Genomic DNA, 26,361 nt, shown 5'->3' with positions numbered 1-26,361 from the left:
AAATTAGAAGAAAATTGTACATACTATATCAATCAGGGCTTGATTTATTGTTTGGTGGGTTGTCTAGACTTAGAAAGTTCTGATGAAAATGTTAATAATGTAAGTTGAACTTAAAAGTGTCTCCTGCATACCTTTCTCTCCTCTCCAGAGATCCAATTGTTAAACATTTACTAGCACACCACTGCCTGATGCAATTAGGTGGTGAAGTGGGAAAGGTGCTGTGCCTAATACCAGGAAGATTCCTCTTCCTGAGTTCAAATCTGATCTCAGATATGTACTCAGAGTTGGATATTTCTGGGGAAAGTTGCTTCTTTCTGCCTCAGTTTCTACATCTGTAAAATAAGCTGAAGAATTTTATGGGAAATCATTCTAGTATCCTTGCCAGTAAAACCCCATCAGGGGTCATGAAATGTCAGACAACTAAACTATACCTGCTTGAAGGTCTCCACTGAGGAGGAAACTATTTCCTGAGGCAGGCCCTTCCTCTTCTGAATAGTTCTAGTCTTTACAAAGTTTTTCTTTTCACTTAGAATTTTGTTGATCGTTGATAGAGACATCTCTCAGTTATCCAACACCTATCATCTTGTGGATTCCCTTCAGGGTCACAGATTACATCTGATCCAGGTCAAAGATCACAATTCCTCCCAAAAGAGTACCACGGTGGGGGGGGGGGGTCTATCCAATGTACTAGAGACATCAAGACCTAAAATTTCAGAATGTTGGAGACAGAAGACTTTAGAAACAGGTTAGAAATCTCTTTTGAACAATTATAAATACCGAAGGTCTAATCCAAAACCATGTCCAGCTCCTTCAAGTTTTCATTAAGTGATAGGTCTTGAAGTTTGATTAGGGCCAGGGCTAGGTTTAGGGTAGTGGGAATGGAAAAGATCTGGAGAGCAGAGACTTTTGAAAAGAGAATGGAAGGGAGGAATCATCTGGAATCTGTGAGAGGGAGAATGATCGTGATCCTTGGCACAGATTTATCCTTGAATCCCATGTATTATTTTTTCTAAATAGCATTCAAATTTCTCATAAATTATTTAGTTTTCTATCAGTGTCTTAACTCATTACCCCCCCCCACTTTGGGGGGGGGGGGCACAAAATTGATTCATGATAGATCCCTCTTTTCCACTAGTGTGACCAAGGTAATTATGCCATGACCACATCCACTTCCTTGGATAAGGGTTGTTTTTAATCTCTTGACAAAGCCAAGGCCATTTCCCCTTTCTCTTGGGCTCCATCTTCAGCAGAGAAGCTACTCTTAAATATATTTTTATGGGATCATTTGTTTTCTACTTTTCTGAAAGTGAAATAAAAAGGTGGGGAGAATTCAACAAAATATTTGGCTTGGCGAAGGTCAGGAGATGAATCTACCCTTCTTTGGGTAGATTGACCTTCAAGCTTTGCTGCTCAGTGAGATGAGTTAAAAATGGACTGTCAAGCCAGCTTCAGATGCTGCCAAGCCTGCCTCCAAATGTCCTCCCGCTGATCTATCACTCCCCTTTGTACCTCCTAATGTTGTTTTGCAGCCGAATATTTTTTTAGGCCAGGATATGAGAAGCTCCTCTGAGACTAGGTTTTTCTTTCCGTGCCACAAATCTGCTTCTCTTTACCCAAGAGTAGCCACGGATGATCATGTATCCTCCCTCCACCACATAATCTCTCACATACGTAAATTCTCTTCATTTCAGTCCCCTACACGTTCCAGGGCTCCGTAATGGACTGCACCCACTGAGACTACTCCAGAGGCACTGCTTTAGCAAATGTCCAAAATGACTGAGTTTTTGGTTTGAGTGTATGTGTATACGTATGACTAACCCTTCTCTCCTTTAAACTGCTGCTTATCAGATTGAGTGATTCTGGGCCTCTGTTTCCTCATCTGAAAAACATCCGTTGGGTTTGAAGACTCCAAGGTTCCTATCTGGGACCTATCGACATCATCTTTTCAGCCCCCCACAGGTTCCAATGCTTTGCCAAGGGCCCCACCCATTAATACTATCACAGAACAGAGGCAAAAATGACAGGATTTTGGTCTGAGTGTGGGCATAAATGACTAGACCTTTTTCTCCTTTAAATGGCTGTTACGTTGTGAAATTCTGGGCCTCCGGTTCCTCAGCTGAAAAATAGGGGCTGGGTTCCAAGACTCCAAGGTTCCTATCTGGGACCTTGTGACATCACCTTTCAGCCCCCTCCGTGGTCCAGTACTTTGCAATGGACCACACCCACTTAGTGCCACCATAGAGAGAACAGGGGTGCTGCGCTACCAAAATGAATGCATTTGGCTAGTGTGTCCCTGTGTCCGTGAGTCCCTGTGTCCGTGAGTCCCTGTGTCCGTGTGTCCCTGTGCCCGTGTGTCCCTGTGCCCATGTGCCCTGTGCCCGCGTGTCCCTGTGCCCGTGTGTCCCTGTGCCCATGCGCCCGTGTGTCCCTGTGCCCATGTGCCCTGTGCCCGCGTGTCCCTGTGCCCATGCGCCCGTGTGTCCCTGTGTTCGTGTGTCCCTGTGCCCATGTGCCCCTGTGCCCGTGTGCCCGGGTGCCCGGGTGTCTGTTTAAAACGCTGCTTCTTTCATCATGTGCTTCTGGAGCCCCGGCCTCAGTGTCCTGCTCCGAAAGGCAGAGCCGGGGTGCGCTGAGCAGGCCCCCCGCGGGCGGGGCTGAAGCCCCTTCTCCCCCGGCCTCCTCTGGCACCCTGCTCCCCCTGCAAGGCTGGGGAGGGACGAGGACCTCCTCTTAGCTCGGCTGCCCCCCGCGCCGTGCCCCCTGCGCCCCCCGGCAGCGCGGGAGCCGCTTGGGGGGCGGGGGGCACGGGGGGCCCGGAGGCAGGGCCCGCAGGGGGCCCTCGGGCCGGCTCCTCCCCCGCCCCGGCCTTCTCCAGTCGGGGCGCCGGGAGGAGGGGGCGGGCCGGGGCGGGGCCGGGCGCGGGCGGCGGCGCGGGGTGCCTACAAGTAGCCCCGGGCCGGTGGGCAGGGGCAGCGCTCGCGGAGGGCGGGGGGCGCCGCTGGCTCGCCGAGTGCCCGCAGGGCAGTGCCCTCCTGCCCCCCCGCCCGGGCCGGACCCGGCTGCGCGTTATTTCAGGAGCAGCCCCCTCCCCCCGGGCTCCGGCCGGCTCGAGGACCTCGGTCAAGTCCGGGCAGGTAAGGGGAGAGCCCGGGGCCGGAGCCGGGCGGACCTGGGTTCGAGTCCTGCCTTATTCCCCGCATCCCCTTGGCCGTGCCAGTCACCGCCTCTGGACGTCAGTGCCCTGTGCTGTAAAACAGGAGGAGCCCAGGTGGCCTCTGGGGTCTCTTTCTGCAGTTGGGGCACCCGGCGGGCCAGTGGCAGTACCAAGTGGGTGCCCCGGGCAAGGCCTCAGGGGCCCTCCGCTGGCAAATGAGAAGACTTGGCCTCGGGCACCTTCCAGCTGCAAAGCTCCGAGCCTGAGAAGGTCGGCCGGGCGGCCCCCGCGCCGGGCAAAGGAGGCTTGCTGGCAGGTGGCCCCTGGAGGCTGAGTCGGGGGCCAGACTGGGGAGGGGGCGAATAGAGGGAGGGGAGGGGGAGAGGAGGGGGGCAGAAGAAGGAGGCGAGGGCCTCGGTCCTTTAGGACTCCCCCGCTCGGCCCCGACCGTGCCTTCTGTCTCCCCAGCGCCCCGGACCCGCGCCCCGGACCCGCGCCCCGGACCCGCGCCCCGCGCCGCAGCATGGTCGCCACCAGCGGTTTCCACAGTAAGAGCTGGTCCAGCTTTTCGGAGCTGGCGGAGCGGGGCTTCCCGCCCGGGAGCCTCAGCGGTGAGCATCCGACCCGGCCACGTCTCCGGGGGGCTCGGGGGTCCCCTCGGTGATGGAACCCTCTGCAGGATCACCTCTCCGAATGGGGCCTCCGCCCCCCGACGGGACCCGCGGGAGAAGCTCCAAGCTCCCCAGGTTGATTGGGCGGCGGCCCTTCCCAGGGCTGCCCCGGGCCCGGGCACCACGACATGGCAGGGCCAGTCAGGTGGCACAGATCGACCGAATTGGGGGCAATGATGCATCCCCAGGAAAACTAGCCCGGGTTTCCTTGGGATTGCTTTAAGAGGCGGGAGGGGGCACTGACAAAGCCCGTGGGATCAGTTCTGGAAAAGTTCATTCGTGTATAAAGGAGAACTAAACTACGTGGGGACCAAGACGGACAGGGCAGCGCCTCCAGTGAGCAAGCGGCCTGCGCTGGGGGTGGAGAGCCGCCAGCTCGCAGGATTGCTCCAGGCAGCAGATGACCCATGCAGAGCTATCAGTTTTCTGCAAACTTAATTTTCTTTTCCTAGGACTGCCTTGTTTTGCCTGACTAGGGGGAGCTTGCCAGATAATAATGAAAACGGCTTTCCTAAGGCCGGGTTGTTTGGGTTCTGGTTTTTTAACCAAAAAATGCTGGCTAATCTATAGGTCCCTCAAATCAAGACTTTCTTAGAACCAGGCATGGTCAATATATGGTATTATTTTATTCCAAAGTTAACAAAAACAGGATAGAGATTTGCTTTTTTTTTTTTTTTTGGTGTGGGAGCAACTTAGTAAGCAAGGCAAACTGAACCACGTTCTTAGGTTAGTTGCCTGAATCCCATAGGGTTTAAGAGGTTTGCCCAGAGCGATCATTTTTAGAACCCAGGTCTTCCTGACTCTAACGCCAACAGGCTAGCAGCAACATTATACTGACTTAAAATTAATTTTCCATTGCAGTCCTACTGGTACCTTTTGGTGTTCATTGGGCATGACCTTGGGCTCTCAAAATGCATGCCAGCTGGGCATAAGCTCTGGCAGGTTTTACCAAGCAATGGACGATATCTGTCATTCACCACGGAGCCCACATATGCTAGAAGAGACTCTCAACCAGAATATATTTTATCAGATGATTTTTTTTAATCCACAGTAACTAATGGAAAATTTTACTTATGCTTTCAAGAGATTGTGGTGTGATTTAGTGGGTAATAGCAAAGACCTATGAAATATCACAGATTCTCAAAGCACTGAAATAAGTCAAACTTAAGTACTCTAGCTAAAGTTCTGAATTTATAAACCAATAGAAACATATTTTCAAATTAGAAGAGACCTTAGAAATTTCACTTAGTGCAACTTTCTTTTTTTTTTTTTCCCAGTTTCAGACTTGTGATTTCACTGATGTAGGAAACTCCCTCTGCTGATTTAATTTTTAATCTTAAGGGCCCTGAATGGTTCAATGACTTACCAGTGAGTCTCACATCTTCCAAGATGAGAAAATTGAAGCTCACTTTCTGGGTAACATATTCAGTTAGCGGCAGAACTGGACCAAGAAACAAAATTTCCTGACTTTCAGAAATAAATGTTTTGATTTTTTAAAAAAATAGTTGAGATTTCTCCATACCCTACTAGTTGGCTGTTGGGTTTTGCCCTTCTTCCCCCCCCCCCACCCCATCTCATCTGTAACTTCTCTTTCCTATAGATTTTGACTACTGGGATTATGTTGTGCCAGAACCCAACCTCAGCGAGGCAGTATTTGAAGAGACAACTTGCCAGAGCCTAGCTAAGATGCTGGAGAATTGCCTGTCCAAATCCAAACAGACCAAACTTGGCTGTTCCAAAGTTCTTGTCCCTGAGAAACTGACCAAGAGGATAGCTCAAGATGTACTGCGTCTGTCTTCCCCTGAGCCCTGTGGTCTTCGAGGTTGCATTATCCATGTAAACTTGGAAATTGAGAATGTATGTAAGAAACTGGATAAGATTGTGTGTGATGCTAGTGTGGTTCCTACCTTTGAGCTTACACTGGTGTTTAAGCAGGAAAACTGTTCGTGGACTAGTTTCAGGGACTTCTTCTTCAGTAAATCTCGTTTCACATCTGGTTTTAGGAGGACTTTGATTCTCAGTCCAGGGTTTAGACTGGTTAAAAGGAAGCTTTACTCACTGATTGGAACAGTCATTGAAGAGTGCTAGAAAAATCTCGCTGACCTATATTAGATTGTGCCATTGCTTGGTTTGATGTCGTCCATAGCTTGACTGGCCTCATCAAGAAACCCCAGAGTTAGCCCATCTGACTTATTTGTTCCTTCATCTGCACAACCTCAAGTGTTTTGCTCCAAAATGTTCCTCTCGACCTGCCCAAAACTTCCCCAGGGAAATAGACACCCTTCACTGATTAAGGCCGTAGTTACTGAAAAATGGGCAGGAGCAGGAGGGTACCCAGTGAGCAATCGCCTTTCCTTTGTGGAGCTACATCCACTCTGGCCCATCCTTTCAGAAGCAGGCAGCCTACTCAGCAATTAATTAGTAATATCCAACCAGTCGGACCTGGAGCTTAATTTGTTGACAATATGAATGACATTTTGCTTAGTTTGCTCTTTAAAAGTCCTCCAAAATATCCCCTCCAATTATATAACCTTATTAAATGAAGCTCAGTCAATACAAAAACTTCTGAAAGCTCAGAAAACCAATATTTATACTTTGTTTGTTGAAGGGTTCTTATCCCCCAAGGTGAAATTTAAGTCTCTGAGCATAGCTTCAAACTGACTCTTGGAAAGAGACAATTAGGAATGTTAAAGAGACAAGATGGGGTGGGGTGGGGGGGTCAATCTCACATTATGGCTTCAATAAATTTATCACAGTTTTACTCAGCTTTATTATAAAGTACATGCTCCATTTTTAAAAGGCCCTATATTGCACATTTTCTTTGGAATTAGGGAGAGGTAATAAATAAAACAGAACAGGAGCATGATTACAGTAGAAAGAAATCAAATCTTGCCCATAATGCTCAACTTTGGGCAGGTTCCATTTACTATCAGAGCTATAATCCTATGATTGGTTCTTCTTAGAGTCCAAACAACAAAACCATAATGCCAAACTGGGATTATAATGGTGAGGGATTTTCTGATCCAATCTCTTCTCACCAAGTCTTTTTCAAACTGTTAGATTTAATCTTCAATCCTCCTTGACTCAAAGAATTATTTGATGGGCTTGTCTAGTTAGCTTTTCAGTATTTCTTGAACTTATTCACATGAAATCACCATTGCTTATTTTAGCATTAAGAATGATAAAATGAGTTTGGATATCTCAAGCGAATACCTCAATCTTCTTTTTTTTTTTTTTTGGTTTGTTTTTAATCATCCCCTGGCCTGAACTCTAGGCCAGCTCTTACTGTCCATTAGTAATCTGATCATTGATCCTCTCTGAGAATGAAGGATCATTCACCAGTTTCACTATTGTTGGTATATTGTAATGAGAACTTTGATCTAGTACAGTCATTTTCAGTTGTACTCAGTGTTCAAAGCCTTCAAGTGATTTTGCAAGTTGAGATAAGTTCTTCAGCTATTCTTGCACAAATTTAGGGCAGCTTAAGGGGTACAGTAAATAGAGTACTGAACTGGAGTCGGGAAGACCCCAGTTCAGATTTGGTCTCAGACCCTTACCAGCTATGTGACCCTGGGCAAGTCACTTAATTCTGCCCCAGTTTCCTCATCTGCAAAATGAGCTGGAGAAGGAAATAACAAAATACTCCAATAGTTTTTCCAAGAAAATCCCAAACGGGGTCACAAAAAGTCAGATATGACTGACACAAATCATATCTGAGGCAGGGGTTCTAGCACAATAAGCACAGTATTACTCAAAAAAAACCCAAAACGATAATGAACCATCGTCTTGTCCCACGGCTGTCATAAATTGTAGGTAGTTCCTTTGGGATTAGGCAGGATTCCACCAAAGCCAATATGTGTATCGTGTCCGGGAATTAGACCATTGCAATCAAACTTGGAGGTAGATAACTGTTATTGCTTGTGGCTTAATGAGTACTGGTGAAGAGTCCCTGTTGTCAAGACTTCCGCAACTTAAATGTGGAGTTTATATTCCATTATCAACTGCTGGTTTCACTTTTGTCTCTCTCTGGATTTCAAAATGGCTACAGCTCATGGAGGTTCTTAAATTAATATTCCTGTTAAAGGAAATTCAAGTTTGTCTATTTTTGACAATAAAGCATTCTATATATTTTTTAACTTTCTAGCTCTTTGTCTTTCTTGGGATTGTGGAGTACTCCTTAAGTAGAGAATGATGATAATAGACAAATGACTTCTAAATAGTATATGGTTGGCATGGCTTTGAGGCACATAATTCCCAAGTATAAATCCCCCCCCTCTTTTTGTTGGTATTATAAAGGGTATCAATTGAACTCTGAACATATGTATTACATTAATTTGTGAGTTTATGGATTATCAAAGTATATATTCCATCTGTAACCTCTTGGACATTACAATGGTTTTTTACAAGGAGACAGCATTAATGTGAGCTCTTCAGTGTCCTTTTCAAAAATAAGCTCAAAATCTTTGTCCAACCAGTTTCTTAGGGTTTTATAAATATCTCCTTCAACCTGAATGTCACCATAAGGGCATAGAGGGAATCAACAGAGGTAGCTGGCATATTGTATAGAGCACTGGACCTCAAGTCAAAAAGACCTGAATTCAATTCTAACCTTAGAGACTTAGTAACTGTATGACCCCGAGAAGGTCACTTAACCTCTGTTTGTCTCAGTTTCTTCACTTGTAAAATGTGGATAACAATAGCTCCTACCTCCAAAAGTTGTTGTAAGGATCAAATGAGAATATTTGTCAAACACTTGCCACGTAATAGGCATTATATAGGACAGCTGGGTGGTGCAGTGGATAGAGGACCAAGCCTGGAGTCAGGAAGACTTCCTAAATTCAAACCTGACTTCAGATATGGAACTCAGAAAGTCACGTAATCCTATTTGCCTCAGTTTCTTCACCTGTAAAATAAGCTGGAGAAGGAAATGGAGAAGGAAGTTTCTTTGCCAAGAAAACCCCAAATGAGGTCATGAAGAGGCAGATGCAAATTAAAGGACTGTACAATAATAAAAAGTTCTATAGAAAAGTTTTTCCACACATAAAATGCACTTGCATTTTTATGATACCTCTCGTCTTTAGGAATTTGCACATATTTTGATCTGTGTAAGTGACAATGAATATTTGGATCATTATTAAATTTACTTTAAGGTTATGGTATCGGTTCATTAGAAAGTTCTATCTTTCTATCCTTGTCCTTTCTCACTTTTTCCTTTAGCTACTCAGTTCATTAACCCCAATTCTCTGCAATGGATGTGAAATTAGAAGTCAATTAAAGATTTTGAGTAAGAAGAATATGATGAAAGAATATGAAAAATAGGTTCAATTAAAACATATATACCTTTGCTTTGTTTATGTAATTTTTAGATGCTAAGATCAATACTAACTACTCACTTAAGAATGGCGATCCTTAGAAACTGTGTGTAGCCCACTTTTAAGGTTTGCACAACACTTTCCTCATTAAAACCTGGGGGGGAGGGGAGGAAAGGAAAAAATATAAAAAGTAGATAGTAGAGAATAAATGAAAAGGTAGAAGGAATCTGGAAAACAGAGTGGCTTTGAAACAACACGTGTTATTTATATGGTTTTTCAAAAAAAAAGTTAATATTGTGAAATGTAAATTGATGGTTTTATAGTGAATCCTTTTTTAGATTGTTCCATGTACACGGAAATGTTCCTTTTTATTTATTTATGTATTTAAGTTCAAAATAAAATTTAAAACATTTTTTAAAAAGAAAAAGGAAAAAAATCCTGGAGGTGGGTTATATAAGTTTCCTTTGCTAATAAAGAAATGGTCCCCTAAAATTGTCCAAGATCACTTACAGTAGTAAGTATTGGCACTGTGATTTAACTCAGTTCTCCTTAAACCAAGTTCAATGTCCTTGATGCTGCACCTCTAACTGCTTCATATGAGTAAGGCAGCTAGGTGGTATAATGGCTAGAACCCGAGGTCTAGAATCAGGAGAAGCTATCTGAGTTCAAATCTGGATCACACATTCTAGCTGTATGACCATGGACAAGTCACTTAAACCCAAATGCCAGAAAGAACACTAGTTGTATGACTACGAGCATTTACATCCATGTCCCAATCTTTAAAAGAAAAAAAAACTAAAAGTGACTTGCTATTTTCTGAACCCTACCACCCAAAGCAACTTCCAACCAAATTTTTAAAAGTATGGAACACTCACTGTTCTAAGAACTAGGAATACAAAGAAGTTCTAACTCAATTGTATTTTCATCAATTTTATTACTGTGTTAAATTTATTATTGATTTTAGTATAACTTATTATTTATTTTGTTATTAATCATTTTATTACATCAAACATTCTTAATCAGTATTGTAGATTGAAAAGAGTGATCAAGGGGCAGTTAGGTAGCGTAGTGGATAGAAGACCTGCTCTGGAATCCTCCCAACTTCAAATCCAGCCTCAGATATTTAATACTGATTTAGCTGTGTGACCTTGGGCAAGTCACTTAACCCCATAGCTTTCCAAAAAAGGAAGGAAGGAAGGAAGGAAGGAAGGAAGGAAGGAAGGAAGGAAGGAAGGAAGGAAGGAAGGGAGGAAGGAAGGAAGGAAGAAAAAAGAGTAACTGACTTGGAATCAAGAAATGAGTTCCAAAATCTTTACCCTAACAGTTACTAGATACATGATTGTGGACAAATCACCACCCTGAGCCTATTTATTCATCTCTAAACTGGGTCTTGTGAAGAAAGTGCTCTGAACACCATTCTATATAATCATAAAGTGGGGTTTTGGTTGATAAGATTTAAAAGCCTGGCCATAGTGTGTCAACAATAGCTACTCCTCAGGGGGTCCCTCATTCATCTTGATGGGCTGCAGGTAGAAAGAGTTCCCTAAGTTCTGTCTTCGCTAGGTGATTAGAGTTCCAGGTAGCAGAGCTAAGATTTGAACTCGTATCCAATCTCCCTTGCCTCGTCCGGCAGCTTCAGATAGATGCTCGTCCTGGCTCTAGAGTTTGTCAATATGTGCATGTCTGTTTTAGATGACATCACAACAGGAAGTGATTACATTGACATATCAATGCAAAGGAAAATCTAAGAGCAGCTACAATCCTGCTTTAAGGATCTTAGAGGATTCCCTAGGGCACTGTCAAACAGTCTCCGTGTGTTAGAGGAAGGGTTTGAACCTAGGTCTTCCTGACTTTAGGCCCTCATACTGTCCTTCAACAATGTGGGTTAATACTATATTGAATGTCAAATAAATGGTAGAGACAGGAAGTTCAGACAGAGTTCAGAAAAGGGAGGGCTTACTGTGGACAAAGTTGGTCAAGTGAGATTTTGTGTGAGAGAGATAGGACTTGACCTAGATACTGAAAGATAATGAAAGAGCAGAGGGTGAACACTTTCTACAAGGAGGATCATATCAGCAAATGTCTGTGGTATATCTAGGGAAGATGCACACACCAATTGATCCAAAGTAGATATTCAGGTAAGAGATTAATGGAAATAAGTTTGGACAGATAAATGTGAACAAACGTCCCTTAAAATCGAAGCTTAAGTGCTTGGATTTTTTTTTTCCTGTGGTTGATAGGGATCCATTGACTCTTAAGTTAGGAGATGATAGGTGTCTTCAGAATAAAAATCTAATTGAGTTATGTATGATGACTTGTTGTTTTGTTCATTAGTCCTGCATGATTCATGGCCTCATTTGGCTCATTTTACAGATGAGGAAACTAAGGCAAACAGGGTTAAAGGACTTGCCCGGAGTCACACATGTAGAAAGTATCTGAGGTCAAATTTGAACTCAGATACTCCTGACTCTAGGCACTGTATCCACTGCAGTCCATATGATGACTTAGAGAGGACCAAGACTGGAAGCAGTGAGACAAGATAATAGTCCAGCCATGAAACAGAGATATTATGAAGGAAAACATGATGACACTTGGAGACTGAACAGACATGAGAAAAGGAAAGAAAGAATCCTTCTGTGGACTTATGACTTTCAATTTGATATATAATGTAAAAGATGATATGACCTAGCTCTCTAGCTCTATCTGGAATATGGAGCTCATAGTGATCTCTCTGAGGTTTTCCATCCATTTTCTCAAAATAGAATTTTTAAATGCATAAAATCAAATACATAGTCTTACAGAGAAAACTATATTGAAATGCAATTTTCAAAATATATTTCAAAAAAATATTCACAGACCTCAAATGAAGAATCACTGATTTGGGGAAAATAAAATGAATTTAGTTTTAGACATTTCAAGTTTAAGACATCTTGAGAAGATTCACTTTAAAATGTGTAATAGATAATTGATGATGGAGGACTCCATATCTGATTAGATATCAACATACATTTATTTGGAGGTTCTTGAAGGAACCAGCCAGTTAGAAGATGAGGCCAGGACGGCTAGGCGGCACAGTGGATAAAGCACCAGCCCTGGAGTCAGGAACAACTGAGTTCAAATGAAGCTTCAGATGCTTAATACTTACTGAACTGTGTGACCTTGGGCAAGTCCATTAACCCCATTGCCTTAAATAAATTTATTAAAAAAAAAAAAGAAGATGAGGCCACAGAGGCAGAGAGTACTTCAAATATCAAGAAGTAGTTCAGGTATAGAAATATTTATGTGTGTAGATTATATATAGATATAAACAGACATGAATGTGCATATGCACATACATATAGATATACAAATATATATATACACAGAGAGCCTAAAAGTGATCATTAAAACCTTGGAGGTTAATGAGGTTACCAGGAAAGAAAGAGAGAGTGAGAATAGAGAGAGAGAGAGAGAGAGAGAAGAAAAGAAAAGGAAGAATGATCACAAAGAATGTGATGTGGATAAATGAGTCAACAAAAGCAATTGAGACATGATGGATAAAGCATTGGGCTTGGAATCAGGACATCTTTGTGAGTTCAAATATAGCCTCAGACATTTCCTAGTTGTGTGACCTGGTCAAATCACTTCACTCTGTTTGCCTCAGTTTCCTCATCTGTAAAAATGAGCTGGAGAAGGAAATAGCAAACCACTCCAGTTCCTTTGCCAAGAAAACTCCAAATGGATTCACAAAGAGTCAAACAGGACTGAAAGGACAGCATAACATCAACAAACATTTAGGGATTTGGACGTGGGCAGAAGTGTTCATTTATCTAACCAGAAATGTTGGGGAAGAGGATACCAGAAAAAGAGAAAGAGCTCTGAAGATCCTTTATTGTTGCTTTGATTTCATCTGTCTCCATTTTTCTGAACATTTTTAAACTGTCATAAACTGTCATTTCCAAACCTTGACAGCACCCCTAGGGTCTGTTTATGGTTTATATTTTCTTTTCTTCATCATGCAGACACAAATCTCAAGTCAGAACTATCCCAACAAAATAATCAACTAGAAACACTTTTTTTAAAAACCCACCACCACCACAAAAAATACATCACAGTTCTATCTTTTAAATTGAAAATACAACTTTCATTAACAAGAACTTCTCTTCTACCTTAAAACCAAACTATTCTTCTACGAAACTCTTTCTTCAACTTCAGAATCAAGCCATTTAACCCATGGGATGCGAGAAGTTTGCTCTTGGAATCCATAGAGGAAACAGCAAGACTGAGTTTGTTCATTATCTTTGTATTTTTATTCCAATAAAAAAAATCAGTCAGTTGATCAACAAGCATCATTAACTGTCTGCCCAGGTGCCCTGCAGCTCAGGCTCAACACTCAAGTGAACTCTGAAGGTTCAAATCAAGTCATTTTACTAAAAATGTATTTTAATACCTCCAGATAATAACAGCAGCCAATATATTTGAAAGCCACAGGTAAGGAGGTTCAAAGTGTTGGCAAGGAACTTGCCAGGGCCTAAGGGGTTCTTTGCCAAAGCCTTAAAAAACCTTAATATATTTCTCTTGCCCACAGCTGGTAAAACAAAATTGTCACAGATCTTTTCTACAACTTCCTTGCTCACGAAAATCCTAACTGGTGATACAAAACTGTGGAGGTTTAACTTAGATTTCTTCCTAGACCTGGACCCCAGCACCACCAGTGAAACAATGACTGACTTCAAGAACCTTATGTCCTCCTGGTTTACGGCATCAAATTGGTTGTTCTATGAGTCAGAGAACGTAAAATAGGAACATTGTTTCGGGAAAGTTTGGGTTTACGGAGCCTTAACTAGGACCGGTCCACGGGACTTAGCTTCAGGATAGAAAATTTTGAAATTGTTACTAGAACTGCAGTAGGTGTTGCTCGCATGCCTACTTCTCTGCTTTTTTCCTCTTTTATCAGCTTACAAACTTTATGGTTTTATGGTAGGTATATGTCTTAACCTCAACATATGTTGCCACTTTACTCAGATACAAAAATGGTTGGTGATGGATATGGTGACCTTTTAAGATTAGACCTCCTTTTGGGGGAAAAGTAGGAATCAGTCAGATGAATCTATAAATATGAATATCTTGAACAGGTGCTTTAGAAAACAATAAACTATGTCCAGAATTGAGTAGGAGGAGATTAAGTGAAGTCGCATTGGTGTCAGTGATCCCAAACTGCTTGACACCACAAAAACCCATCTCTTTAATACAAATTATAAACCCAGTGAGGCTTGTATGGCTACAAATCACCAATACTACATTCTCAGAGGGACCAAAATTCCAGATAATCCAAAAGACAGTGAAAAGGTGCATGATGGACATGAACAAACTCTGATATGTTACCAGAAATTACTTGTATTTGAGAAGTTATATTAAAAAATCAGGAAATGAATGACAGGAAAGGGTTGGGGTGGGGGTGGGGGTGGGGGTGGGGGGCTGATCATATGGTAAGAACTAGAGACAACAGATGGACAACTCAAGTGGCACGTTGGAAACCCCAAGATATGAAAATAATAAGTCTTGGAGGAAATTCTTGCCTTGGAGAAAAAACAACCCACTTCCATGGAATCATAGGTGCAAGATGATATAGCAAAGTGCTGAGTAGAGTGAGTCAAATGACAACTGAAATTATAATCAGTTGAAGAATGTCCTTGTGTTCTTTCTGTATATAGGGTATTTGCACATACTTGTCTGCATGTTGTTTCTTCAGAACAAGGACCGGTTTCCTGCCATCTTGTATTCACAGCACTTAGTATTGTGTTTGGTATATGATAAATGTGTATATATGCTTCATTGATGTTTATTACCTACCCATGTTGAGGCAACATGGCTGTGCCATCTTTGGAGCCAAGAAGACCTGAGTTCAGGTCTCACCTTCAACATATACTGACTGTATAAACATGATCAAACCCCTTAATTGTTCAGTTCTTCTAAACTGCAGAGGAGATACCAAGCTACACAGACAAAGGGAGTTTCCTCCTTTGGAATTTCCAAGAATGATGACATTCCTCCCAAAATAAGAAAGGAAAACACTTACTCAAAGTTAAATGGTGTTAATGTAACTATCAGGGCAAATATGGCCAGCTTACAGCTACGCCTAGAGTAAAGTATAAGAAGAATTCTACTGTATCCCTATCCCTTTCCTCTTCTTCATTGCTTTAAAGAAGTTATTCATGTCGAATGCATTTACTCCTCCACTTTCCATCTCTTCTCAGGTCCTTGAAATTTCAGCTTCCTTTATAGTCAATCTACTAATGCTCCTCTAAGGTCAACAATCAGCCCATAATGGCAGATCCCTAAAAGCAGTTTCGATGCTTGCTTGGTTTTTCCTTGGGTCCTCATTTTATGTGACCTCTCTGTGATTTCGAACATTGTTGACTTCCTATTACATGCTCCTATTCTCCCTTGCACTGCCAGAAAAAAAAATCATTCTTATTCATAGAAAAAGAAAAAAAAATCTCCAGTGCTTCTCTTTTGCCTATTCAGTAAAATAAAAACGTTTACTCCTCTATTCCAAGCCTCTGAAAAAGTCTCATGCCTTTCTAGACTCCATTTTCTTATTCCTATTATTCCCTAAGTCTGAAGTACCTGTCTTCTTCTCTTCATCTGTTCCATATCTATCTATATCCCAAATGTCACCTCTTCTAGGAGGCTTTCCCTCATCCCCATACTTGCTAATGGTACCTCTTTCCTATCCTCATGTAATGCTTTGTTTTATGCATATCTTCTCATTTTTCATAGTTTTATTAACTATAAATTATTGGTATCTCATAACTCTATTAGACATTATATTCCATGAGTAGAGGAACCATATCTTGCCTACACTTTACCCCCCCCAACACCCTATTCAATATCTACATACAATAAATAGTTTTGATACCATTGATGAGGGACATGGCTCAGGGTGGCGACTCAAACTGCCTGCTGAATTTAATTCAAAGCAGAATACGGTGCCGTGAAACCATGTTCAGGGCAGGTTTTCCTTTGGTCGTGATTATGGTTCACTAAGCACCATCATAGTCATAGATGACGTACTTTTATCAGGAAAGAGGTCTTACATGCTCTTCTTGGTAAAGAATTTCATCAGCATGCTCTGTTTTATCCAAGTGTTCTATCTAATACCTACATAGCTGGTAACAACTGTGTTTCCATCTGTCAGGACAAGACAAATGCTTCAACAGGAAGTTTTTGACTCACTGCTAATGACAGATGAGAAAAAGTAAATAAATGAAGCCATTGCCTTCTTTCTGGTGAATACCTAAGTAAATTAGTGAAAGAGGCTTGCTTTTTCACATCTGTCGTCTTTACCTCAATATACTTACAGACCAGATACTTTGTCTATCTAATATTCATCCAAATCAGGTTTTCTTCCCACTTATCCTCAAGACCAAGAAAATGTCATTGAGAAACAGCAAGAAAGCAATTTGTTTCTATAAATAACATGAAACATCTTGGGAGTTTGAGATTTTGGACTTTATTAATATCATACAGTAGTTTTTTGTGTTAGAGCATTTGTCAGAACTTTTTCCTTGAAAAATAGTTGGTGCTAGTTTTTATTTTCTTCCTGTAAATTCAAGCTGAAATCCAATTTTTCTCAGTCGTTTTCGAAGTGAGAATGCCATTTCTTTCCTTCACAAACCTTGGGTAGGTCATTTAACTTCTCTGCACATCAGTTTCTTCATCTGTGTAATGGGGGGGATAAAATTTCCAATTTTCCTTCCAGCATTAACATTTAATGATTACATGACTCCTCTTTGCAGTTGACGGGTTTAAATTGCTCCGGAAATAAAGATAATTAAAGAATAGTTTTGTTCTTTACAGTAAAACCTGAAAGGAGGATAATTGGAGGGCATGTGAACGTTTTTAACAAATAATATGATGCCCAAGAACCTTTTAGGCTGAAGGGAAAGGGAATTGAGCAATTTCCATTAGCAGTCCAACTGTCAGTTGTGTGCTATGATATGAAAGGAGCTGTGTTACTAAATATACTGTAATTGAATCCTGTTGGTGATTTGTCTTGTGTATATCTACTTCCGTCAGAACACAGGGACAAGGAACAGCTAAATCCCTTGGAATGCCACAGTAGACATTTGATACTGTGATAATTTTGGATAAATTCATCTACTGATTTCTGCTCGATATTAGGACCAAAAGATTCATTTCAGTTATTAATATATAATGAGAAAGGAGACATTAAATTGATTTATTGACAGTTATTAGCTAGCATTTATATAGCACTTTAAGACTGGTAACTGGCAAAGATTCCTTTGAAAAAAGAAAGAAAAGAAATTAAAATCTAAGTTGTCCCTTCACTGAAAATATATAGAAGCTTCTATCATTGATGGTAGCCAACTATACTCTATTCCTAGTCTATGAATTTTCTTCATCTGCTTTCACTGTGACTTGGATGCAAAAGGAAACCATCTGGAAGATTATCCTAAAAGATAAGATGATAAAAATTGAAAGTGGAATGAATTTGGAGGCACAGGATCTGAGTTTGAATCTCAATCTTAGGCACATTTTTTTTAACTTTTCAGTTTCTGCATTTGTTCAAAGAAGAAGTTTGACCAGATGACCTGTAAGAACCTTTCTATCACCAAATCAAAGAGCTTCTTGCCAAATGAGAAGCAAAATCTGGTACCAAAATAACTTCTGGAGATTTTCTCCAGAAGAAATTCAGTCCTAGAGTAAACTAGCTTGCATAAATGTCATCAAGTTTGAAAGTGTTCTCTCATTAAACTTTTAATTTAGTAACTTACCAAAAATGTGCTGTTCTTTTTAATGCCCTGTAAATACATTTGTATGTATCTATCATTAGAACAGGGGGAAACGCATCTCAAAAAGCATAGGTAACCAATATACAAACATGGATGATAAAATGAGCAACACAGGAAGCAATTTGTTGTTGCAGACTCTTTATGAGCCCATTTGGGATTCTCTTGGCAAAGAGGATAGAGTGGTTTGCTTTCCTTCTCCAGTTCATTTTACAGATGAGGACACCGAGACAAACAGGGTTAGGTGACTTGACCCAGGGTCATGCACTAAGTGTCTGAAGCCAAATTTGAACTCAAGACAATGAGTCTTCTTGACTTTAGCCTGGCACTCTCTGCAATATGGTACCACCCATAAGAAGGAAATTAAGATCTCATGTCACTGAATCTTGGTTTGATGGTTAGCAAGGTAGAATGGAAAAAATACTGGCTCTGGAGGAAGTCAAACAGAGCTTAGATCCTGGGTAAACTTGAGCAGATCACTACTTCTGTGGACCTCATTTGCCTCATCTGGTTTAGGGCATGTATAGACACAGGCTCCTTAGAGCCTATGACTTACTCATGGGAAGTATACCTCAATGGATCAAGACAGAGGTAATAGAGCCCGTTAGAAAGCATCAGTAGGATATTCATCCAAGAAGGGGAAAGCATTCGGGATATTTACTAGACCTTTGCATTTGGAATGCTTATGGCTCCTGGCAAGAATGACTGAATCTAGGGTTCTGAAGTGTGTCTAAGAATTTCTGAACGGGAGCCATGCCTAGACTAGTTTGAGTGACCTAGGTCTGGAAGAGTCCATGAATGCCCAGACTATGTGATCATTGTTTCGATTGTAAGCAACAGGTGGGTGGAGATCAGGTGAGTTCACTGATTTGATGAACTTACTCCCCATTTAAGAGGCAGAATGCTATGAGATATAGAGACATGCTTTTTAATCCAATAAGACATGGGTTCAGTTCTCCTCTATAACTCACATTGAGTATATAATCCTAATTAATTCATACTCCAAGCAACTCTCCAAGACAATATATTGCAGAGATGGTCATTTGAATTGAGAGAATTTCCTCATCTAGGAGCCCCTAAGTAATTGAAATCACAAATCCAAACCTCCCTTTGTTACTATGATCAAGGGAGCACCTGGTTAAGTCTTAGTTACTGAAGAAAATGAATTAACTAGTTGGAGTTTCTTTGGCCCATCTACAGGAAAAGTTTTGAAAGGTTTCAGTGACTAAGGCAGCTTCTAAGAGAACTGAGTATTGAAGACTCAGGAGGATGTCCTCTTGTTGGAATAGTTTCCCTTCTCTGGGTTTGTACAAGTCAAGTGTTCAGTCCATTTGCACTTTCATTCTTCCGCTTCTCTTCAAGAGAGTTGGTAGAGTCTAGCAAGGTAGGGGAATAAGAAAGAAGATTTAGCCCTCTCATCATGACCACAGGAACACTTCATGCTATACTGGGGCCAGAAAATACATGGCAGAGACAAAGTCCTTGTCCGCATGGACCAAGAAAAGATTTCCTGGATACCTACTTTCTGGACAAAAGTGGGGGAATTTTGATTTCCTAAATAGCATGATGCCCTATAACCAGAGATGAGTGATTTTCTTGGATGGAGCCAGCCTTGAGTATTGCCTTAAGAAAGTCACAATAGTAAGAAGCTTTGGGCTGAATATTAAAGGAAAGTGAAATAAAGGTGATAAACTGTTAATATGCAACATTCTGACTAGCCAGAAGGAGGTTATGAACTATGCATTAATAATACATATTAGAAATCTAATAAAATAAGCAAGATGTCCCAATGATGAAGGAATATATATATATATACATATATATATATATATATGTAGTATTTTTCTTTGACTTTATGACTATCTGAACCTGATCACTTAATGGTGATGCCAATCACAAATAGAAGTAGGGAACCCTAAAACATACATAAGAACCCTTTCAGACTTATATTGACTTAGAAAAACACATTTAGTATTATCTATGTTCCATTGAAGTTTTCTTTCTTTTTGTTAAATATTTCACAATTAGCTTTTATTCTGATTCTTGCTGCACTATCTTGAGTTTGACACCTGTGAGGTAGGTCACCAAATTCTTGCAAATAATTGAAACTGAGTGATATAGAAAACCAGAATCTCTCTGAAAGTCCCAGAGGAATTTCAAAATCAAGTACAGAAATTCCAGAAACAATAGATTCAAAAAGTATGGTCTCATTAGATTGTTAACTTCTTGAAGATAGGTGTTGTTTTTTCGACTCTTTCTGTATCCCCAGCACTTAGCTGAATAATTTATTGGTGGTTGACTGGTTGATCTGTTACATAGGAAAGAAAAAAGAATTCAGAACAATGGTTTCTGCCCTCCTTGGTGGTTCTTTTTCTGCCAATGCTTGAGCTTTCAACACGTAACTTCTTTTTTCACACAGGGATGAGACTGAAACAAAGACAGATGCATAAAGGACAAGGAAGCAAATAGTAGAATTGCTCATTTGGATTTTTAATTCTGACCAGCAGGGGAGAATAATTTAATGCCTATGACTTTATGACTACACTTGGCAATTTCTTCAGCTCCCATAGATTTAATTATCATCTCAAGGCTGATGATTCTCAAATCTACCTTTCCTGCCCCAATCTCTCTACTGACCAACAATCTCACATGTCTAACTTCCTTTCATACATCTTGATCTGGATCTTTATATCAACACACTCAAAACCAAATTCATTATCTTTCCCCCTGAATCCAATCCACCCCCCCCCAAAACTTCCCTATTGCTATAGAAGACGACACCATCCTCCCAGACCTCCCCGCCCCAGCCAAGACTCGCAACCTAGGTGTTATCCTTGACTCCTCACTATCTCTCCCCAAACATATTTAATCTATTGCCAAGACATGGTGATTTCATCTTTGCATCATCTCTCCAATACATTCCCTTCTCTCTTCTGACACTATCACTACTTTTGTACAGGTTTTTAACCGGCTAACACCTTTATCTCAATAACCTGTTGGTGAGTCTGCCTACATTGCATCTCCCCACTCCAATCCAGCCACCATTCAGGCACCAAAGTAATTTTCCTAAAATGCCAGTAAAATCTCAGTAAATGTCACTCCCTATCACCTCCTTGGTTTTTGTTCATTTAGGTCCAGATTGATGTGGATAATGAATCCCCTCAAGTGCTTGAGATACTCCAATTCATACTACATATTTCCATTGGACTGGAACTAATTACCATATTTTACATGATTATAAATTGAATAGTATGAATTTGATACATGAAACTACTTCTGGGGAGTTCCTTATTTGAACTAATGGGACTTAACAGTATTTATATCTCCAGAGTTTAGGAATACAAGGCTTTATTACCTATTAAAAACCTAATAAGTGCTTACGAGTTCATTCTATAGTCCTTCCCAACTCCAAGATCCTGTAATTTTATAATAGAAAAACACTGAGCTGTTGTTATCTGAAATTCAAAGTAGAAATAGTAGCATTGGCTCTGTCCAAGCTATTTATAAAATCTATTTTTTATTTTTTTTTATTATTCTTTTCTCTTCCCACTGTTTCAGTTAGCTTTTCTTTTCAGTTCCATTTCTATTTGGGTTTCCTCCCCCTCCACATAAATGCTGATTCATCAAGTTGTAGGAGATAACTGTACTTTTCTAAAAATGAAGCATTGATAAGCAAATTTTTGATTTCTAGCATTTGTACCAATTTCAGTTTAGAAAAACTGTTTCCATTTGTTTTGGGGGGGGGTTTCAATATTGGTAACATCAACAGCAATGTTCAGACAAAGAAGCTCAGAAAAGAGAAAATTGTTTACAAAACTATAAATCTCTATTAAATATGATTTTAAAGCATATAATAAATTTAACAGTTGCAAAACTGCCTTACTAGTCTGCCTTGCTTCTGAACATTCTTCTGAAATCTTCTTTGCTAATATTTTATTTAACATTTTTACAAAAAATATTCAAGGGAGATATTAGTCTATATATGCCTTTCTCTGCTTTGTCTCTCTCTGTCTTTGGTACCAAGACCATATTCATTCCATTCAAGGAATTAAATAGGAAATACCGTTTCCTATTTTTTGCAAACAATTTTATATAATACTGGAATTCATTGTTTTTAAGGTTTAATATAATTCGCTTGTAAATGTATGAGGTCCTGGTGGGGGGGTGGGGGGAGGGAGAGTGTTCATTTGTGGATTGTTCAATAACTTTACTGAGACTGAGCTTTTTCAAATCTCTTTCTTCTGTCAACTAAGCATTATATTTTTAAAATATTCATCTATTGTATTTGTTGTCAGTTCTGTTGGAACATAATTGGACAAAGTTTTCCTTTATTTCCTCCTTTCCAAATGTTGTGAATTTTCCTTTTTCATTTTTTGATATTGACAATTTGGTTTTCTTTTCTGTCACAATAGCTAAGGATTGATCTATTATTTATAATTTGTTTTTTTAACCAGCTCCTAGTTTTATTTAGCAATTCAGTGACTTCTTGCTTATAATTTCATATCTTCTTTAATGGCCAAAGTTTATTTTGTATTTAGTTGAAGGTTTCTGATTTGTTCCTTTTTTTTTTTAATTTTTTTTAGTTACATGTCCAAGTCATTGAATTGTACTTACTCTCTCTTTTGGGTTTTTTATTTTTTTATTCTCTTCTTGTCAATAATTTATTTTTCTTTTTTATTCTTTTTTAAATTTTATATACAAATATTTCATTATACAAATTTTATCATACAAATAATGTTTCTGACAAAGGACTCATTTCTAAAATATACAGAGAACTGAGTCAAATTTAAAAAAAACATTCCCCAGTTGACAGATGGTCAAAGGATATGCAAAGGCAATTTACAGATGAGGAGATCAAAGCAATCCATAGTCATATGAAAAATTTCTCTAAATCATTACTTATTAGAGAAATGGAAATTAAAAGCTTCTCTGAGATCTTTCAGACTGGCCAATATGACCAGAAAGGATAATGATCATTGTTGGAAAGGTTGGGGGAAATCTGGGACACTCTTACATTGTTGGTGGAGCTGTGAACTCATCCAACCTTTCTGGAGAGCAGTTTGGAATTATGCCCAAAGGGCAGCAAAAATGTCCATACCCTTTGATCCAGCAATACCACTGCTTGGGAATATACTTTGAAGAGATGATGAAAAAGGGTAAAAACATCACTTGTACAAAAATATTCATAGCAGCCCTGTTTGTGGTGGCAAAGAACTGGAAACCAAGTAAATGTCTTTCATTTGGGAAATGGCTTAGCAAACTGTGGTATATGTATGCCATGGAACACTACTGTTCTATTAGAAACCAGGAGGGATGGGAATTCAGGGAAGCCTGGAAGGATTTGCATGAATTGATGCTGAGTGAGATGAGCAGAACCAGAAAAACACCGTATACCCTAACAGCAACATGAGGGCAATGACCAACCCTGATGGACTCGCTCATTCCATCGGTGCAACATTCAGGGACAATTTGGGGCTGTCTGCAATGGAGAATGCCATCTGTATCCAGATAAAGAGCTGTGGAGTTTGAACAAAGACCAAAGACTATTACCTTTAATTTAGGAAAAAAAAAAACTGATATATTATCTGATCTTGTTATCTCTTATATCTTATGTTTCTTCCTTAAGGATATGATTTCTCTCTCATCACACTCAGTTTGGATCAATGTATACCATGGAAACAATTTAAAGACTGGAAAATTGCCTTCTGTGTGGGGTGGGGGAGGGGAAGTAAGATTAGGGGGAAAATTGTAAAACTCAAAATAAATAAAATCTTTTTTAAAAAATTTTAAAAAATCATTAAGACAAAAAAATAATAATTTCATAGTTTCCCCCCAACCTCACTTCCCTTCCCCCACCCCCCCACAGAAGGCAGATTGATAGTCTTTACACTGTTTCCATTAATCAAAATTGAATGTTGAGAGAAAAATCATATCCTGGGGCGGCTAGGTGGCACAGTGGATACAGCACCGGCCCTGGAGTCAGGAGTACCTGACTTCAAATCTGATCTCAGACACTTAATAATTACCTAGCTGTGTGGCCTTGGGCAAGCCACTTAATCCCACTACCTTGAAAAAAAAAACCTAAAAACAAAGGAAAAAAAAGAAAAAGAAAAATCATATCCTTAAGGAAAAAATAAAACATAAGAGATAGCAAACTTACATAATACATAAGATAAGTTTTTCTTTCTAAATTATGTCTTTGGTTTTTGTTTAAACTTTACAATTCTTTCTTTGGATACAGATGGTATTCTCCATCATAGATACCCTAAAATTGTCCTTAATTATTGCACTGATGAACTGAGCGAGTCCATTAAGGTTGATCATCAACCTCATGTTGCTGTTATAGTGTACAATGTTCTTCTGGTTCTGTTCATCTCTCTAAGCATTGGTTCATGTAAGTCTTTCTAGGCTTCTCTAAATTCCCATCCCTCCTGGTTTCTAATAGAACAATAGTGTTCCATAATGTACATATACCACAATTTGTTCAGCCATTCCCTAATTGATAGACATTCACTCATTTTCCAATTCTTTGCCACCACAAACGGAGCTGCTATGAATATTTTTTTCAGATGATGTTTTTACCCTTTTTCATGATGTCTTCAGGGTATAGGCCCCAGTAGTGGTATTGCTGGATCAAAGGGTATGCACATTTTTATTGCCCTTTGGGTGTAATTCCAAATTGCTCTCCAGAAAGGTTGGATGAACTCTCTCTTTTGTCAATGAAAGTACTGAGATAAAATTTGCTACTAAAAGCTATTTTGGTTGATCTAAAAAATTTTGGTATATTGATTCTTTTCTTTAATGAAATTATTTTTTCTATATTTTGTTCTTTAACCCACTAATTCCTTGATATAAAATTATTGAGTCTCTTTTTGTTTAAATCTTTTCCTCAAAGATTTTTATTGATTCTCACACACTTATTGCATTGGATATGCTTAAAAAGCTTGTATCTTCACTTGTTCATAAAAGTTTTTATGTCTATTATATGATCAATTTGTGCAAAAGTACCAAATAGAACTTGCAAATATGCTTCTTCCTTTATACTTTCATTCAAAAATTGAGAAATATTGTTTATGTTTTTTTATTTTGTCTAGTTCTGAAATGAACTCAATGAAGTTCTAAGACATAGTTTTGTAGTCTATTTCTCCATGAAGTTTAATTAACTATGGCCCTCTTTATATGAATGGTGACCTCTTTGGTAGGACTCCTGTCCCAGTGTTTAGAGAAACTTCTAAGAAGATTTTTGTACAATTCTTGACTGAATGGAAGACTTTGCTGTTGTTTCTCTTTTTATTTCTTAATTACTACTTGATCTGGTTTTTAGAGTTTTGCTGGAATATAAATAAGAGAGCTGGGCATCTACTTTTATATCCTATCAAATTATCATCTTAATCAGAAGTTCCCTTAATTTTTTTAACTTGACTCAAAAGCATTTTGGAGGAAAATAAGACTTACTATCAAAAAAACTTAAAATTCTTCAGAGGAAACTACTGGTTTTATCACTTTTTTATAAAATATTTGAAAGAATAATTTAACAAAAGTAATATAGCATTTGAAATAAGAAATTGTTTTTTTTTAAAAAACTTGTTTAAGGAAACCTGTAAAGCACCATGATTGAGATATTGGGTAATATGCTAATGAGTTTTTGACACTCTTCTTATATAATGAGAATGAAATCCAAGTCATTTGGGTGCAAATATATGACAAGCATAGAAATACCCTAGGAGACTGGCAAGTATTAATTTTGTATAACTTCAAAGTTTTGAATACATCCCTTTCCAGTCATTTTTATTTTATTAATAAGAAATACAATTATTAGAAAATTCATTTCTTTTATTCCAACAAATCTGTAACCCTTTTGTCAAAGAGGTGTTTGCATACTGCTGACTGGAGTTCTATTCGAATTAGCATTTACCTATGTAAGGCATTTAAGGCATGAATTGCTCCTGTCTAGCAAAGTCAATTGAAAAATCATGAAGGGTAGTCTCAATTCCACTGTGTACATCATCCTGCCCAAATTCAGTGTGTATCTGTTTTAATTAAATCTAGGGATATGTGTAAATTTATGTCTCTCTGCTTTTCTGTTTACTGGAAACTTTCACTTACTAGGACTTCCTGTTTCTTCTTCTCACACCTTAACCCAGTGTTAAAGCAAGGATGCATCTTTTGTCTCTCTAAAAGTATCTTTATCTTTCATCCAAATCTCTCTATGCATCATTATTTATCACGCAAAAAAGGATTATTCAACACTGGGTTGTCATTTTATTGAGAGGAATAAAAAAGTTCCAATGGAAGTGTAATGAGCAACAGACAGGGGGAAACATTTTATAATGGAAGAAGCTGGAAGCTCAATCGACTCTTTTCCCTTAATGCCTTCTAAACCTCAATAAAGAGAGAAAAGTCAGAATCTGGGGGGGGGGGTTGAGTCA

The 26,361-nt window shown here is 39.5% G+C and overlaps 1 protein-coding gene across 1 annotated transcript; it reads left to right on the top strand.

Moving 5' to 3' along the window:
* The first annotated feature begins 3,652 nt into the window (after positions 1–3,652).
* Positions 3,653–7,961, top strand: DDIT4L (DNA damage inducible transcript 4 like). Its single transcript, XM_074228104.1, has 2 exons — positions 3,653–3,765; positions 5,426–7,961. The coding sequence occupies exons 1-2, from the start codon at positions 3,678–3,680 to the stop codon at positions 5,911–5,913; spliced, it is 576 nt and encodes a 191-aa protein (XP_074084205.1). The 5' UTR covers positions 3,653–3,677; the 3' UTR covers positions 5,914–7,961.
* Positions 7,962–26,361: the final 18,400 nt, after the last annotated feature.

This window comes from Macrotis lagotis, chromosome 3 (assembly GCF_037893015.1).
Source record: "Macrotis lagotis isolate mMagLag1 chromosome 3, bilby.v1.9.chrom.fasta, whole genome shotgun sequence".
Classification (NCBI taxonomy): Eukaryota; Metazoa; Chordata; class Mammalia; order Peramelemorphia; family Peramelidae; genus Macrotis; species Macrotis lagotis.
The sequence above is the reverse complement of the archived record's forward strand: the minus strand, read 5'-3'. Positions and strand labels throughout refer to the sequence as shown.